General features: G+C 36.4%; 1 protein-coding gene across 1 annotated transcript; it reads left to right on the plus strand.

The window, feature by feature from the left end:
- The first annotated feature begins 13,687 nt into the window (after window positions 1–13,687).
- LOC148844262 (UDP-glycosyltransferase 86A1-like) lies at window positions 13,688–15,605 on the plus strand. The gene is made up of 2 exons (XM_088958667.1): window positions 13,688–14,326; window positions 14,413–15,605. The coding sequence occupies exons 1-2, from the start codon at window positions 13,801–13,803 to the stop codon at window positions 15,321–15,323; spliced, it is 1,437 nt and encodes a 478-aa protein (XP_088814793.1). The 5' UTR covers window positions 13,688–13,800; the 3' UTR covers window positions 15,324–15,605.
- Window positions 15,606–19,207: the final 3,602 nt, after the last annotated feature.

Below are 19,207 nucleotides of genomic sequence, written 5' to 3' on the forward strand. Positions count from 1 at the left end.
CTTGATGTCAATGAGCTCTATCTCAGCACTCCTGAATTCCATCGTTCTGACTGATTAACTGATCAAAACACTCACTATAACAGGTGGAGTTGTAATAATAATCTACTGCCTGCTTTGCATTAAATACTAGTCTTGTGGGAAAGACCGAGTCAAGTCTTTCTGCGTATTCTAAAAGAATTAGAGAAAAGTCTTGGAACTATTTTCTCTAAAATCCCCACTCTCGAGGAAAAGGGGAGAGGGGGCCCGGGGGGAGGGTTTGAAGAAAAATTGGGTGATTCGGGAACAATGGTTTCTTTGCCCCTTCTGTCTATATGGTTGAAGTGGCTTGCTTATGTTACTGCCCTGTTGAAATCTTTTACACAAACAAAAACAACTCATTCAGCACGAAATGACTCCTCTTTATCAAAAATGGGGATGTGCTCTAATCAACCCCAAAAGTTATTGTAGTTAGTAGTTTCTAAGGCACACACCATGTCTTCTCCTCACACAGTGCGCTTCACACCGACATATCACCGTGCATTGGGAATATCTCCCATGTGAGGTCGGTGTGAGACGCGTTGTGTGAGAAGGAGATCCCAATTCTTTCTAAGGGGTGTCAGTCAATGCAAATGATTTTGTTTTTAGGGACCATTTCTTCTTATTGACTTTCTACGAAATTAATTTCAAGGTAAATGCAAGTTTTGAAATGTAGTTCCATTAATTGTCTATTGTTCTACAGGACAAGCTGACGTGGCATATTCTCATAGGTACACTACCACCTAGTAATTAAATCTTGAATTTATCAATATCGTTGATTGTGAATCTTCGAGGAAGAAAAAAAATTCTGTAGAAATTGTCTTTCAGTACAAGTGTTTTCTTCTTATTAGATAAGTGTTTTCTTCTTATTATTAGTTGTCTTTCAATAACAAAGCCTACTAACATGTATCACAATGGAAAATTCTCACTCTCAAATCATTTTTTTTTTTAAAAGGGAAATGTAAACTTAAACAGTAACTTCAGGTCAAAACCCCTCTCAGTCAGACACGTGGCCTTCTCAAATGTCTTCTCATTCGAAGACGTGGCCATACAAAATTGCAATAAGCCACAGCCCCTCCCCACACTTAGCAACTCATGTATCTGAATTTAGGCCACTAAACGAAAATGTAGGAAGCGGAGACATTATTGGGTTAGTAGGAAGAGGAGACGTAAGGAATGCAAAACCCCATTTAGACTGCATCCATCCACCACCCACTGTTTTCAAATTCTGCACCTCTGTTTTCAAACACCAGTAAAAGAAAAGTTTCAGCAAAACGGGAGATTGATTGTGCAGATCTAAAACGAGAGAAGAGTTCAATACAGGAGTTGCTTCAAATTGCATTTCTCAGAAACTTCGAATTCAGAGAAAGTGATTCAATCCGGTTAGTGTTCTAAAACTGATTTACAGAAACCTCAATTTTTGTATTTTTTTTTAAATGTTTGTTTGTATTTATTCTTTGTTTAGTTTCCGGTTAAATGTTTATTAGACGCGTATTGTTGCTCAAGAGCATTCACAGACGACTGTTATCACCACGGATTTTGTTTTTATTTTTTTCTTATTTCATTCATATTTTCTTTTGTTTTTTCAAATATTTAATAAATTTGTTTGTTGAAAAGGGTGATAAACAACCCTTATTTGACCTCTCGAAGATGGTGATGGAATCTGGATCATGTCGGGTCGGGTACACCCGGATTAAATTGGTTTATATTGCTCCAGTTTTTTATTTGGTTTATATTGCCTTTGGTTCAGTTTATATTATTTTTGGTTTGGCTTAAATTGATTCAAATTCCCAAGCCACCCAAAAATATTAATGTTTTGCTGAGCAAACTGACTAACAATATGAACTAACAATAATTACTTATAATTAATTAAAGCGATAATTAATGTTTGCTGAACCAAATATTATTAAAAACAATTGAAAATACCAAAATATAAATGTTTTTACCAACATTAATTAATAGCGATAATTAATTTCTAATTAATCACTGATAATAATGATACTTACTAATTCGGACTAATAATTAATAACGATTTTAACAATGATAATTATTAATTCGGATATAATCATTTAATATTTATATTAATTCATAATAATAATGAATAATATTATTATAATCCATAATTTTTTATTTAGGTGAAAGTTAAATTAAAAAATTCAATTATTCAACATTGTTACCTAAATTAATTATAAAATCAATTATTATTTCAGGCCAAAGCTCCCTATAGTAAGACATGTGATTCATTTATATTCAGATACCTGTCATTCCAAAGATTTAAACAAAATGGACACCTCAAATTTTGACTAGTGGTAGTTCAAAAACAGAGCCCACTAGATATGTGCCAAATTTTAATTAGTGGTAGTTTAAGAAAAGAGCCCACTAACATGGAGAGTGGAGCTTACCACCATGGAGAGTTGTGAGAAGTGGGAAACTCCCACTTTGAATCATTTCCTAAAAAAATGAAACTCTGTTATTAATTAATGTTAACTATTAAACTAATTAATTAATTCCAGCTATTAACTACTTCTAATTAATTAATTACAACTATTAGTTTCTAATAACAATTATTGTTAATTACTATTAACTACCTCTAATTAATTAATTCCAACTATTATTTACTAATAATAATTACTCAATGATAATAATTAATTACTGAAAAGTATTTCTTATAATAATTTCTGATAATTTATTACTCACAATATTGCTCATTATTAAATCACAATGATGATTAATAAATAATTTTATAATGGTAATCTGTAATTCGGAAATAATCATTTTATATTTATATTAACTAATTAATTCTTTTGAAAAAAATTTTAATGCTAATTATTTATATCATAATTATTATCAGAAATTATAATTCATACATTTATATGAAATAATTAATTATATTATTATAAATAATTATAATTAATAATATTATATTAGTTAATACAATTATATTATTATAATTACTAGTAATTATAATTAATACTATTATTCTCTAATAAATACTTCATTTAGTGAAAGTTAAATTATAAAACTTTCTATTATTCAATATTGTTAAACTTAAAGAATTATAAAAGCAAACATTATTTATGAATTAACTAAAAATTGTATTTATAACAAATTAATTACTTAATAAAAATAAAAGTAAAATAATAATAATAGTAGTAATAATAATAATAATACTTTAGTATTACTGATTTCAAAATCAATACACACATAATAAGAATATATTATTAGTTAATAATAATAATATGCTTATTATTATTACTGATTTCATAATTATTAGTATATTATTAATCTATTAATAATACAAATTATTATTAAAAAATGTTAATAGAAAAATTTAATTACTTAATTTTTTTTGCTAAAATTACCCATTTTAACTCAAATAGATAATTAATTAATAATTTTAATTTATTTTAATTATTATTTATTGAATAATTTTAAATACTCTTTGATTAACGACCTTATTTTTGAATAATTGGTTTTTTTATGTTGAATAATTTTTTTTGCAAATATCAAAATAGTATTTCATTTGCAATGCTAATTCTTATAATTCAAATAATATTTCATTTGCAATCATAATTCCTATAATTCAAACAAAGCATTATGTTATGTACATGTTTCCCTACCTTTTTCCTAAAGATAAATTCTAACCAGTCTATGTGCACTGTTGGGAGCTTAAACTTAAAATCCGTAACCACGATCGACCAAAAGAAGTGTTGCCACCTAACTTGGATGTGACTTCCATACTTTGGATGGTCCCATTATTCTCCTTTTTTTCATGTTTCCTCTGTTGGATGGGCTTTGGAGTCCTTATCAAATTATCAGTTGATTGTAGCCATACATGATGATTTGGTTGTAGTTATATATTTTTCATCTCTTACTTCAGAGGATGAATGCATTTGCAAATATTGTTTAGCATGGATTGTTTTTCTTAGCAACTCTTTGAATGATTTTCTTCCTTCTTTGCCTCTTTGAATGGATATCATTTAAATGATTTTTATACATTCATATGTCCCTCAATATTATTAAAAACATCCATCTAATTTTACTATTTTATAAATAGATTAATGATTTCAAAGTTATTGATACTTTTTTGGGGGTGGGTTGCTCAACCAGATATTGATTTTTTATTGTTAAATAGTAAATTTCAAATTAAATGATACTGTAGTTGCCCCTTACTTAGTATTGGGTCATTGCCTAGATAAAACATGGTAAGTCTCTTAAATCAAATAAATAGACTACCCTAAGTGTCTATTATAAATAATTAAAAAATGAAATAATTCAAATTAAATCAAATAATTACTTGCTGAAAATTACTGAATTAAGTAAATAATAATAACATTCAATTATTTATAGAAATAAATAATAATAATAATAATAATAATAATAATAATAATAATAATAATAATAATAATAATCATCATCATCATCATCATCATCATCATCATCATCATCATCATCATCATCAAGTAAATAATAAAAAACGAAATAACAATCATCAATTATCATTAGTGTTTATTCAAAGCATGCCCCATAATAATTACCAAATACAATAATTAAACCTTAAATAAGAATCAATATTTATTAACAGTCACTAAAATTGTTAAGCCAAATCATTAATGTTTATTCTTAAATCCAAAATATGAATTAACAAATCTATTATATAATAATTATAGTTGGTTGGAAAAACTTTTTTAAGTAAACATTTAAATATTACAAATTTAGTTAATATTATTACTATAAAACATAAAATTTAAATTAAATACTAATAATAATAATAATAATAATAATGGTTAAATTAAATTTATAAATGGTTCAAGTTAAATTTAGTGACTCGTATAATTTTACAGGTTTGACATATAAGGGTCAATTTATATGAACCCGTAGGCTATATGTCTTAAAAAATGGTAATTTATAAACAATAATAAAAATTATTAATGCCTATTCATATATATAATAACTACCCCGGCGTCATTCACTAGTTTGAAAGAGAAAAGTAAGCTATTGGGCCTAAGAATTTTGACACTGGCCTGAACCATTATTCTCCCTATTTTAAATCTGCGCCTTACAAAGCATACCCCATTGGCACCCCACAACACATGCCAACCGTGTATCGAGAGATGTTATCAATGCATGCTAAGATGTATATGTGGGGCGTGTTGTGTGGGGTGTAGGGTAATTTTTTTAAATTGACTATCGCTACTTACTGTTTCTACAATTGTCTAGTTATACCCTTATCGTTAACTTCTCGTCAAAGACTGTTTAAATGTAAATTCACGTGTACGCTACGCATTCTTGTCCATCAAACCAAACCGGTGCTTGGACAGGTAATCCGAAAGCATCAGATTTGTAATGTAAGAGGAGGGGGAGGGTGGCAGAGTTCTCCGCCCGCCTGCGCATACTCCGTCGTTCGGTAGTTGCAGCTGCCTTTATGATGTTCCTTTACGGGTGCATCAAGGGGGAAGAAGAGAAGGGTTACGGTTGCGGCTGCCTTTTTTGTTCCTCTCAAGTCTTTCCCGTTCGGTAGAGATTAGACACAAGGAGAAAACCAAAGAGAGTTGGACATCTCCAAAAAAAAGTGGTGAGATTTCAGACAAAGGTTCAAAGGGTCTGGGTTTTATAGGGAGACCGAGATTCCTCTGAAACCCACCACACAAACATTTAAGACCCTCTACATTCTCGTCCATCGAACCAAACTGACCTCTACCCAGTTCCTTTCCGAGCGTGTAATGAGCTTTAATATCTTCGAAAGGCTTTCCCAAGATCGTATCTTGCTTTTGAACAAGGTAATGTGGAGAAGGCTTTACTGACGCGGCGGCCGGCAGCTGAGGCTGGCGCCTTTCGGGTAATTGGTGGGTCTGATGGGCAGGAATTTTGGGTTGTGCATGAACAACAGGCTCTCGTCTTCTTTATTGATGCCTAACAACATTCGCTCCTAATCTATGCCCGTTAACATCTGGCTTCGGCACCTAACAACATTTTCTCATGAACGACATGCCCTTTACATTCTCGTCCATCCAACCAAACCGGCGCTTGGACATGCAATCTGAAAGGATCAGATTTCTAAAGTAGAGAAAAGGAGGGGGAGGGTGGTAGAGATCTCTGCCCGTCTGCGCACGCTCCGCCGTTCGGTAGTTGCAGCGACCGTTGTCGTTGGTGATGGCGATGGCCGCGTCGATGGATGGCACTCCCTCCCTCTTCCGACGCGGCCATCCATTAGTCGAAATGGTCGCAAGTCATTTCCAACATTCCCCTTTCCCCTTCATCTCGCCGACGACCATTTCCAAATTACTCATATCCCCTGTTCCCTGGTTACACGAAGGCAATACTATTATCACCGCATCTTCTCATATTTGTTTTCTTAGTTTTTGGTTTCATTTTTAGTCAATTTTCTATGAAGTAATGAATGTCTGGGTGTTCATCGGAGTCGGCAATAGAGCCTCTACCGAATTTGGCTTCTTTGTAGTCTTCGGATCCCACCTAGACAAGCTGTGGTTTTCCTCTGTTCTTTGGTTAGGATTTTCAACCTGATTTATTGCCCATAATAATACTCTTCTTTTGATGTTTCATGGGATCGTCAACTTATTTTTTATATTTGATCGTTTGCCTCATTTCATGGCTACCGTTAATGAACTTTTCAGAGATGCTACTAAGTGCCTGTAATTGAACCAAAAGGGGTTCTCGATTACATGGTAAAATTGATAATTCAGCAGAAATAAGAGAAGAAACGAAAAAATCAACAAAGAGAATTATAGACCTTTAAGCGGTTGAATTTGGGTTGCTGAACGTGTTTAGAAGTAATGGAGAGTGAAGCTGAAAATTTGAAGAAGAATAAATGGTAAAATAATCTTTTTTTGTTTGTTAATGGACACTAATGGTAAGGGAAGCATTAGTCAATTGTCAGAAACATGGATAGCATTAGTCAATTTTCAAACAATAAAGGTACACCTAGTCAATTAGCTAAATCATAAAGGTAGTTTAAGAAATTTACCCTTCTGTGTATAAGCTTGAAAATGGTAGGCAAGCCCATTCTTGTATGAATGAAGATTCTTCTTGCTTTTTAGTATTTCTTTTGGTTTTGGATCAATTTATATCTATAGAAATGAAACACTTGATTTAGCTAGATTGGAAAATAATTGATTGTGCTGGTTGTTTCTAATTTAACTCATAAAAATTTGTTAGTGATTTAATTACATATATTAGTATATATTAAAACAAAGCATGCCATGTCACACGGCATCTTTCTTCCCTTACCCAATTGGAGTTTGGATCTCCTACCCACACCTATCAACGCCTCACTATAGCTATACAGGAGATCTGAATTCACCAAGAGTTTGGATCTCCTACCCACAAGAACCCTACCTAATGTACAAATGAAGTGTCATTTTGGTAGGTGTAGGTAAGAGATCTGAATCAACTCAATTGAGGCTTCTCCTTGCTCTTCAAAGCTTACCCCTCCTAGGACCTCTTTCCCTTTTTCACCCTTAATATTTTGGTTTATACTGATTCATGTTCCTAAAATTGATAAGAATAATAATTTACTCAAAAATCTCCTAGACTTCTTAGAAAACCTTCCTTCCCCACCTTATCTCCTTGGCTTCATCTATTCTTATTGTTTGTTATTGGTGTTCGTTTGATATATATGCACCCATTCCACAAGGGTGGTAGCTCTGATTTCTATTTGGTAAGGCCCAAGGGTTAAAGTTTCTTATTGGACCACTTGTATATAGATACAAATAAGGAAATGCTTGGAAAATGCATGAATATGGATGAAAAAAAAATGAAAATGTTTGGATATATTGAAAAATACATATAAATTTCATAAATATATTAATAACATTATGTTTAAGGTCAAAATATCCATAATTGGTGTATGAATACATAGGAAAAGAATAAATAGCCATGTTGACTGGACTCCAATGATTTCTGATATTTCTTTACTCTTTCTTTCTCTTAAATTTGACATGGGTACTATTCTTTCTGTTCAAAGATAGGGAAGAGATAGAATGAAAAAAAAAAGTGATCTAGATCAAGTGTATACCTATTAGAGGTGTAAACGGATTGAATTTGAATCGGATCAGGCAATATCTGAATTCCAATCCGAGTAGAAAATCCGATATGATATATGGCAGATATTGAAAATTTATCCGAATTCGAATCCGGTTAAATATTCAAATTTGATTAATTAATTACTTTAGATAATTAATAAATATTTTATTGATAATAAGGTATATAAATATATATAAATTATATAAAATATTTTATATATTATGTAAGAATTAAATAATCGATTGAATTCTGATATTTATCGAATCGAATCAGGTCATATCCAAATTCAAATCCGATTAACTATTTGATATGAATAGGATATCTAAATTCAACTGGTTAGATATTCAAATTATCCAAATTCAATTTGAATATCTAATTTAAAATCCAATTTTCAAATACTGTTTACACTCCCAATACCTGTAGAAATCAACAAAAAGCGGACTTACTGCTCCCTATGTTCTCTACTTCACGCTTTGCCACCCTCATCTTCACCTTCTCCCCGAAACAGAAGTTTGTTTCAACTCAACATCATTCATTCTTCTTCATGGGGAAATGAGAATAATGGGTCAGATTGAGTAGCCATACAACTAAAATGTCACACACGTTAATAAAAAAATGCTCCCTTTCAATTACATTGCACTTTCCAAGCACTTGGATTGGATTAGTGGTGAAGCTTATGACAACTTGTCCACCTCCTTTAACTGCTGTAGAAACCAAAAAGGCATGTTGCCATTGGTCACCTGATAATGTAAAAGCCCCAAGCACATTGGGACAAATCCCGTTGAAAAGAAACATTTATGATGCCAATACGGTCTCCCAAAATGCATCCTAGTGTGGGCCAAGCGGAATATGCACTTCAAAAACCTTTCTAACCATTTTCTCTGACACCAAGAGAAAGACTGAGTGTTTGCGTTGGCTATGTCTACTTCGTTTGGTCCGAGTAACTCCGGCCGGCCGCAGAGTTTGTGTTACCAGACTCGGGGTGAAAGAAAGGGCAGGTTGGCTTTGAAAGATGTTTGATAGGGGAAATTGAAGGGGAGAATCATCTATCATCAGATGTCGTTGTTGCAGGCTTAGGTAGCTCATTGTGGAATTGTATGTCTGATCTATAACTTATTAGATCGGTATCGGGTGGTCGATTCCTGTTCGTGTGGGAGTCGGAGTTGGAAGTGCTACGGGTGGTAGAAAGAAGTCCGTATCGAGCCGGAGGCAAAGCTTTGTAACAGAAGAGGAACCCGGCGATGGAGAGTGAGAGCTTTTGTACTCCTGCTTCATGCTTGGTGTTTAGAAACCTTTAGAGAGTTAGGGAACGCCGCCCGAGGCATTGCCGGAGTTGCAGAGGAGAACCTTCAGTGCAGGGACCCCAAGAGGCTGTGAGGCTAATGATTTGGGTGGGAGCGCCGTATGACATCTGAAAGGCCTTAACAGTGGAAATAATCGGGGAGATCTTCATGGCCAATCTCGTGGTACAAAGGCTGGAGACATTGATCGATTGACCCAACAGAGGGCTTTGCTGGGTTGCGGTAGAAGCTGAAACGGAAGGAACAAGGGAAGTAAAGCTGGAGGTTGATAGACTTGTTCATCAGGAGTGGGAGGAGAGAGGAAACTCGATGCTGTTACGGGAGGGTTCACATCTACGCCCTACAAGGAGGCGCTCCACAATGTCCACAGCACATTCTTGCTTTGTATTGGAAACATCTCTGATAATAATTACGAGAAATGATAAGGTAAGAGAGGCATAAGTTCGGCGGAGCCCACGTGCGAATTAAGCGCCAAAAGTGGAAACCGGATCTGCCCCTCATTATTGGCGTCTCACGCGCACAGTCTATCGTTCATTCGGAATATCTCCCGTTTTTATTAATTATTATTCATGGGAAATCCAATGAAGGGTGGATGAGCATATGGGGTGCTCATTTGTGAAGAGCAGATCCTGTCACCAGAAGTGAGTTTTCTGGTTCATGGGCCACTGACTGACTTCAGGAGGGTCTAAGTATCTGACATTGTGCATTAGGGCCGCGGGCTCCTAGAACCGATCAAAGGTGTTAATTGGACTGGAATTGGTCCAATCCGATTTAGGTCAATATGAGTCTATTATAAATGTTTGAATGGTTCAATTTGTTTTGATTTAGATTTGTTTCAATTCAAATTTGGTCATCTTTATATGAATGAACCAGATATTGACTTAATCAAACACAGTCCAATATAAATTTATTACAGACAGATAGGTCCAATCCAATCTAATAAATATTTTAGACCGGATTAGTCCAATCTAGTATGTCTTATTGGTCCGTTGAATCCATCCAAAATTGATTTTGAACTTAACAAAGTATTCCAATCCAAAACAGGTCCATTGACACCTTTAGAACCAAGTCTTGTGGTGTTGCTTGTACGGGCCCTTCAGTTGGAGCAGGATAAGGGTTGGCTGAGAAGGATAGAAGGCCAGTCTCAAAGGGGTTTTTAGTCCTGGTTTCGTTAGTTTGGGATCGACTGAAAACAGCCATTGCACCTAGACGAGTCAGTCGCATTCCATCTTAGCTAGAAACCTGAGAAGCTTAACCCTAGCTAAAAGGAATGTAAAGAGAACTGGGTTGAGGTTGATTTGTAAGAAAAAGTCCCTTCTGAACTCTGATGGCAACAAAGGATACAGGACAAAAGGAAGTGTCTGAATCAGGTGTAGTGGAGATGTCTACAACTATTGAAGCCCGAGCGGAGAAGAATGTTCAAGTGGGAAAGTCTTTGGGTTTGCAGATCTGGGGTGGGGTGGGGTGGGGTTGGGAGGAGTTCGCTAGAGTGGCTTTCCGAAAATTTGAGGTAGAAGTTGAGATGGCAAGAGAGAGAAGAAGAGTGAACAGCGACGAAGAAGATTTTTACGAAGGGAATGAGGGGTTTAGATTTGAGAGGGAAGAAGTCGGTAAGGGGTAGAGGGAGAGAAGGAAAGGGAAAGGTCAGCTGCTAGTCGCGCATAGGCTCGGTTATTTTTTGACCCCTTCGGTTGATGAGGTCTTAGGTTGTCGAGAGTTTTGTTCTTGAGTTTGGCTGATGTTCCCTTGGTTTGGGGTATCTAGTGGTGCTCTTGTTGTAATTTAGGTTGGAAGTATGTTGTTTGCCTGAGTGGTGTGGAGCCCAGGTTTCCTACTCACTCTCTATCCGTAGTGAATTGGAGTCACACATCTCTCAATTTATAATAGAAATGTGTGGCTCTAATTCACTATAGGTAGAGTGGGTAGAAAAAGTGAGTAGAAAATCTCGAATGGTGTGGCTGTAGATCTTTTTGAGTTTTTGTTTTATCTCCGTTGTAGAGCTTTTTGACCATTTTATTGGCTAATTTTTTTGTAAATTTTACCTTTCTGTTTTAATAATTTTTTTCCTTCTATCCTTAAAAAAGGAGAAAGACTCAAAGCTTATATTCGACTTGCAAATCCAACAAACATAACCACTGATGGAAGATTAATGTACAACAGATGTTACCCAATAGAAAGCAGAGCTACCACCCCTGTGCAGTGGGTACATATCAAACGAATACCAATAACAAACAATAAGAGTAGATGAAGCCTGGGAGAGAGGTGGGGAAGGAAGGTTTCCTAAGAAGCCTAGGAGTTTTTTGGATAAATTCTTATAATTTTAGAAATGTGAATGGGTTCAAACCAAAAAATTAGGGGTGGGAAGGGAAAGAGGTCTGCTGAGGTGGCAGGCTGAGAGTGTAAGGAATGGTATTTTGAAGACAAAGGAAGATAAGAGGAGAAAGGAGAGGCCATGTGACATGACATGTTTTAAATTAATGAGGTTTATGTTGTATTTATGTGCTTATGCCTTGTTTTAAATTATTCAAGCCTTCAAATTAATGCTATTAATGTGACTTTGAGATTCATGTAAGTTTCATTAGAAAGAAAAAAAACGAAAGAAAAAGAAAGAAAAGAGTATCGACCAAATTAGTCTCTTGACTAGGTAACATGGGGATAAGTTTCAAGGTTTGTGCTTTGGGCTTAGATGTATTTTGGTTTTAGATTATTGTGATTTTAAAAGAAATTTTTATGAAACACCCAAGACATTTTTGACTCATTTTTGTTTCGTACAACTTAAAGCTCAAAGGTTGAAGCTTATCCAAGCAAGCACATATTTAAAGGCTTAAAGGTTATCATCAATCCAACATGCCTATTTAAAATTTATTTAAACCCCCCAATCGTTTTAATGCCTATTAACACTTCTTTTCTAAGTTTATACACAAAAATTATATTTAGTCTTAGGACTTGCAGTTTGGGATGTAATTGGATCGGATTCGGCAAAACCTAAATCCAATTCGATTATAAAAAATTTGCATATGGGTCTGAAAAAAAATCCAATCAGATTTGAAGACCATGGGTTTGAATTTGAATCCTAATTTTAACGGATTCTATTTGGATTTGGATTTAATTTGGTCTATTTTAATTTTTTAAAATACAAAAAATAAAATTTTAATTATTTTTCAACTTTTATATTAATAAATTAATGTAAATATACATACTGAATTTATTATATATATAAATTAATATATAATATAATATATAAAATACAATTTTTATAATTTTAAATATAACTACATAAAATTTATATATTAAAATCATTAAATTTTATAATATAATCAAACTTAGATTTTAATCAGATTTGGTCATATTGGATGATATCAAATTCAAATCCGATTTAATTATTTATCGGATGCAGATTGTGAAATCTAAATATGATATGATTAGATAATACATCATCTGAATTCAAGATAATTAAATCCAATGTTAAATTGGGCCTTAGATTTTCAGGTATCATTGACAAGCTTACTCGAAATCTTAAACCTAGGTTACTTATGGCATGCCTGATAGTTAATGATCTTTAGCATGTACAGTATATATTAGAAGAACATTGCAGCTTGGGTTTGGGTTTAAAAATTTGGATTTGATATCAATTTGTGTCCAAGTTAAAGTCCATGGCTTGGCCTTGGATTGGTCTTCAGGATTAAATATCCTTAATCCTTGCTTTATTAGTGAGAGAGAGAGGGAGAGAATTTGGTTAGTCCAAGGTTCATATTTAGGGTTGGTTATTAGCCCAACTAGACCTATCTAAATTATACATTATTAGAGAGGGCGTTGTAGGCGTATTATAAGTATGATCGTTTCTGTGCAGGTCATAAAAATTAAGGCCCCTGGTTCATGATCGGCTATTTCAATTCCAACTATCTGGCTGTTGGAACTAAAATCTCATTTCCATTCCTGTTAGAATGGTATTCCCCATTTGAGAGAATGGCCATTTCCTGCCCCTTTCTTAGAAATGAAATCCTATTCCTGCTGATTTCAATTATTATTCCCGTATCTATCTGAACCAAACAAACTATTGAATGGACCATATTTCTATTTCTATTCCGGATCATTTCTAATATGAAGATTTTTATTGTGACATTATACTTTTAATAATTTAATTTAAAAATAAATAACCGTCAGAAATGGGAGGAGGAGGAGGAGGTCTGCTCAACTGAACGATGCAGCTCGTCCTTTGACTCACCCATGTATGCGCGCCACAATTTCCATCGGCTCCGAGTCTTTTGTGCGTTGATCTGGTCAAACCCATTACGCTTAACATCTCAAGTCTCAAATTCTTTCACCAGAATTTCTTCTGGTCTTCTCTTAAATCAATCTGACCTTCCTTCACGCACGCACTCTACTCTCCCTTCTGCAACTATTTCGTAATTGCAAATACAACCCCCGATCGATACAGACAATGCTTGCGCACGGCACAGACCAAAAGCCTCATGCCATCTTTATTCCCTACCCACTCCAAGGCCACGTAATTCCATCAGTCAATCTTGCCTTGAAGCTTGCATCAAAAGGATTCATCGTCACTTTTGTCAACACCCAATCCATCCATCACAAGATCTCCAAAGCCCAGCCAGGGAGTGGCGGAGACATCTTCGCCGATGCCCGGAAATCCGGTATCGACATCCGCTACGAGACCGTCTGTGATGGACTGCCCATTGACTTCGACCGGTCACTCAACCACGGCCAGTTCATGGCCTCCCTGCTACACGTATTCTCTGCCCATGTCGAGGAACTCATCAGAAGGATTGTTCAGCAGGCCAGCCCTCCACTCACCTGTCTGATCGCTGACACATTCTTCGTGTGGCCATCAATATTGGCAAAGAAGTTCGGCCTTGTTTATGTTTCCTTCTGGACAGAAGCCGCCTTGGTCTACGCTCTGTACTACCACGTCGACCTTCTACGGCTGAATGGCCATTTTGGTTGTATTGGTAGGTGATGATTAATTAAATTTTGTAAGTTAAAAACTTATTTAATTGGATCATGCTTATCTCTTTTCATCTCTCTGTCTGATCAGACAAACGTGAGGACACCATAGATTACATTCCAGGCGTGTCAAGCTTAGAACCGACGGATCTCATGTCATACCTTCAAGACACGGATACGTCGACGGTGGTGCACCAGCTGATATTCAAGGCATTCCAGGATGACAAGGGAGCGGATTTCGTGATATGCAACACGATACAGGAGCTCGAACCAGAGACAATCTCGGCTCTGCAGCTGGAGAAGCCATTCTTTGCTATAGGACCAATCTTCTCATCCGGTTTCACCAAGAGCATGGTCGCCACCAGCCTGTGGGCGGAGTCCGACTGTGCCCAGTGGCTTGACACCAAGCCTCATGAGTCTGTCTTGTACGTCTCGTTTGGCAGTTATGCTCATGTCGGTAAACAGGAGATTGAAGAGATAGCACATGGAATTTTGCTCAGTGGAGTTTATTTTGTTTGGGTGGTTCGACCAGATATCGTAAGCTCGGAGGACACCGATCCTCTTCCTGAAGGGTTTAGAGAGGAGATGGGGAATAGAGGGTTGATCGTGCCTTGGTGCAACCAGAATTCAGTGCTGAAGCATCCTGCAATCGGAGGGTTCTTGACCCACTGTGGCTGGAATTCAACATTAGAGAGCATCTGGTGTGAAGTTCCAATGTTGTGCTTCCCTCTGTTGACCGATCAATTCACCAACCGGAAATTAGCGGTTGATGATTGGAGGGTCGGGCTGAATTTCAAAAGTAAATTGGGTATTAATCAGAAAGAAGTCGCAGACAAAATCAAAACTCTGATGAATGGAAATGCTGAGTGTCGGAAGGAGATAAAGAATGTGAAGAAGGCACTGGAAAATGCATCGGGGCCTGACGGATCATCTGAGAAAAATTTTGACCAGTTCATTAAGGATCTGACACTAAGAATTCAGAAGAAGGAACTTAGTACATGAAGCCACAGTGTCAACAATTTGGGAATGTAATCTGTCCATTGTGGTTTCATAATCCTTGGATTTTTTTTTTTATGGTAACAAAGATGATCAGGGGCTAAAAGGTCCACTAACGTGTAAATTGTAATGTATATAAAAAATTTGAACACAGATAGTTGGAGCTCTCTCGAGCTACAACATGTGAGCCAGAGCAAGAAGAATATATATTTATATAAGAATAGCTAGTACAAGAGTTTACATATTTACACGCAAAAGAATAAGAAAATGAAAAGTATTTCTTTCTAATTCGATTCTTTCCAATTATCTCCTTCCTTTTTCTAGTGAGTGTGCAAAATCTGGAGTAATCCCTAGAATCTGTCAAATCAATTATTGTCTTCTTCAAGCTCTCGTTGACTGAACCAGTTGAACCTGAGCCATCTGGTTCATGTACCCTCCCCTTCAAGATGAGGTGCTGGGAACTTGAGTGAACACCCATATTGGACCTTAGAACCCTGAACCTCTCCTTAGTCATGGGCTCATGGCTTGGTAACTATGTCACCCAAATTTCTGCATGCAAGGCAATATATTAAGAAACAATGAATCCGATTGCTACTTTCTCTCGTACAAAATGATAATTATGTGTTTTGTGCAAGCATGGAATCGTAGATTAAATGCAAGGTTTTTAAAATTGAATTGGACAACGAACCGGTAGGGGTCTGGTTCCCAGGTTGAATGGTCTGATTGTTTGAACTGAACGAATAACCTATTTTGACAAAAAAAAAATAAAAAATAAAAAGCAGCTAAATCATTGGACGATTTGAATGATTCGACTGCCTGGATCAGTGGTAATTTTTGATAAAATAAAAGTTCTGAAATAAAATGGAATCGATCACATAACTGATTCCCGGTTTTTCCGATTCGGTTTTGAAAACCATGGTCATATGAAGCAATATCATAGTAGCTGGCCGAGAGAAGGTATACCAGTGTCGTAGAAGGAGAAATGATATTCAGCTTTAGCACCGGAAATTAGCTATTGTGGGTTGTTTCGCCCAAGTGATAAGATTTGTTCCTAAAATGACAAAAATTTGAACTGGAGTTGAGCTGGTCTATAACCCTTTGTATTCCAATTAGACATATTGACATCAAGCAAAACGCCAAAAACATTTGGAAAAGATGAACTCTTCCCGCATTCATTTTATTCCTTCACACGTTGGACAAGACTAATATTTTTTTTTTCCTCTGCTACTTCCCCTTTTTGTGAAAGCTTCAAATGGTCGTTGTTCGTCTGAGAATGACTAAGAAATTTACAGCATACTAGCATCACTTGCTTGAGAAGGTTCCATTTTTGTGTGAATCGACCCATTGAGACGGGAAAATTTGTTTCCTTGGATTGGGAAAGCTCCAAAATCATCTTGATTAGGGTGTTTTTCCCCAACCCTCCCTCTTTTTGGGGTTTTATGTTTGATTTATAGTTTTGGGCTTGTTTTGTCTAGGTACCAGGGTTTTTGTCTGATTAGTTGGAACTGTCATGGATGTGACAAACTCTAACTCAAGGATTTTGTCTCACGGTTATTTACGTCTGAGTGGAGTCAAGAATTAAAATACCCTAACATTTTGACTTTCTCTCTAGATGGCTTAGTTGAATTCTTGTTTTAGGAAGCATGGTTTTGACGTGGTACTATGTGCTTTCTCACAAAGTTATATTCTTTTATGTCAAATTTTGATTCCTTAACTTTCGTTGTTTTATGCTTTATGCACGATGAACCATATAAATCAATAAAAGATTTTTTTTTTTGTTGGATGTTAATAACTATAACATGTCTATAAATCTGATTTTAATGTTTCTACTCACCAATTATAATGTTCGAAATGTAGCCACTTCCCTACCTGCAAATGAAGAGAAAAAGGACATTAATAAGTCATACCAAAAGCTTCATCTACAAATATGCATTATTTTGATTACAATGTATTACAGTTGAATTGAGATGCATTTTTGTACTTAGCAAGTTAAAGATTGTTCACTCAGCATCTTGTTGTGGCTGCATGTATGAACATGTGGAACCCAACTAGAGTAGGAGCTAAAAAACCCAACAACAAAACCGATTCACAGACAGAAACTCCCGTAATTTTCAATTCGCTAGTTTTCCCCAACCAGTTTATTGAAAAGTTCCTCTTGAAAACATCAGCTCAACATACCACGTTACCAACTCAGCATATAATCAGATATGCATGCTATTGCTAACATGTCCATGCTATATATTGAATTCTACATTCAACACAATAACACCAACTAGTTAATAAAGAACATTACCTGATGAAGGCGGATTTTTCCCTTTAATGACATCATGACAGATGACATCTCGAAACAGTTGAATGACACTCAGATACTATTTAGGAGAGAATTTGCCCTAGCCAAAGCGATGGAATTGTAGATCGTCATTAGTCGAAGTGACCTCGACGTGAGGAGCAACCTCCTTCGAGGGCTTGCCGGTCTGATTAAGGTCCAAGTGGCAACTTGTAAGATGTGCTCGTCAACCAATTCTGCATGCACAACTCGTCACTACCGGGTCTCTCGGGAGTTGGCCGCCATACCAAATGTTCCTAAGGAGACTGAGAAAAGCATGAAGACTAGTCTACATGTATGACTACCTTCGTGGACTTTGGACTGGTTGGGCATGACATCCCAGAGAACTTGGACGTGATGTGTGAAGCCCAAGCCAAGAAACGCCTATATAAAGGATTCACCTCTAACCTAACAAGGTAAGAGAAAAGATGCAATTTAGCTCCCGCAACTCTCTTATTTAGCTCTGTTGAAAAATCTCTGATTCACTAACTTAAGAATCGCATTGCCCACCCCAGGTAAAGAAACCCATGCCACTCTAACATTGCCTCCTTATAGGTCTCTTTAGAAAAATAGATAGCTCATTAGTTTATTCAGCTTGGCATTTGAGTCACATCTCCAGCAAGTAAATTCTCCAACTCGACATCCAAGTCACCTCTTAGCAAAGAAATCTCCAGCTCGGCATCCGAGCTATCATCCAACAGGGAACTACCAAAGCGCACATCATCAATTGGTGCCGTCTGTGGAAACTACGACAAAAGTTAAGTTCCCACCTTCTAAAAAACTAAATTCTCACCTTCAAAATTGCTCAGTTTTCAACCCAATGATATTTTTGAGCGGCACCAACATCAAGAACAAGAATCAATTATTGGAGGGCAAGAGCATTCGTGATAAACCTTGAGAACCCCCCTGTGACAATTAATAGTAGCCACACCGAACTCAACACTCCCAATACCCTAGATAAATACATCACCACCTCATGTGAACGCCCCTCTCTTCGCGGTAAAGCCATCATCGATTCCCACAGGGATTGAAGCATGACGGTTTTATAAGCTGAAGCGCGAATCTCCAGATGTGGGCACGGGATGAGAAGTTTGGTGCATTCATATCGCCATAGAATAAATAGCAATAGAGCGACCTTGACAACCAGTAGTCCAGCCGGAGTGAGGTTGCCCCCGTAGGTCAAGCCCTTTGTGGTTCCTGCGGGAGTTGACGACCAATAGACTATGGAGAAGTCTTATCGACCTCAACTCATTCTACATTTATTCTCAACAACAGTCAGCCTACATAAAGCCTCATTAGTTTTGTTTCACGAGGTTGCCTCTATAAGTCGAGCCCTTCGTAGCTCCCACGGGAGTTGGCAGCCAATGGATTGCACGAACGCCCTTGCAGGTCAAGCCTTCCAAGGCTCTTGTGCGAGCTGACGACCTATAGTTAGCAGAGCTGCCCTTGCAAGTCAAGCACCTTGTGGCTCTAGTATGAGTAGATAATCAGCGGGTAGATGCAGTGTAGCCGTGGCACTGAACTACCGGCCAATGCCAACAACAACATACGTATCAACAACCAT

This window comes from Nelumbo lutea, chromosome 8, assembly GCF_056320005.1.
Source record: "Nelumbo lutea isolate HS-2025 chromosome 8, American lotus-T2T, whole genome shotgun sequence".
Classification (NCBI taxonomy): domain Eukaryota; kingdom Viridiplantae; phylum Streptophyta; class Magnoliopsida; order Proteales; family Nelumbonaceae; genus Nelumbo; species Nelumbo lutea.

Excerpts from the sequence above, each read along its gene's own strand:
- LOC148844262 (XM_088958667.1), top strand. The coding sequence starts at position 13,801 with ATGCTTGCGCACGGCACAGACCAAAAGCCTCATGCCATCTTTATTCCC. Across the intron at positions 14,327-14,412 it reads TGGCCATTTTGGTTGTATTG|ACAAACGTGAGGACACCATA; the intron begins GTAGGTGATGAT and ends CTGTCTGATCAG.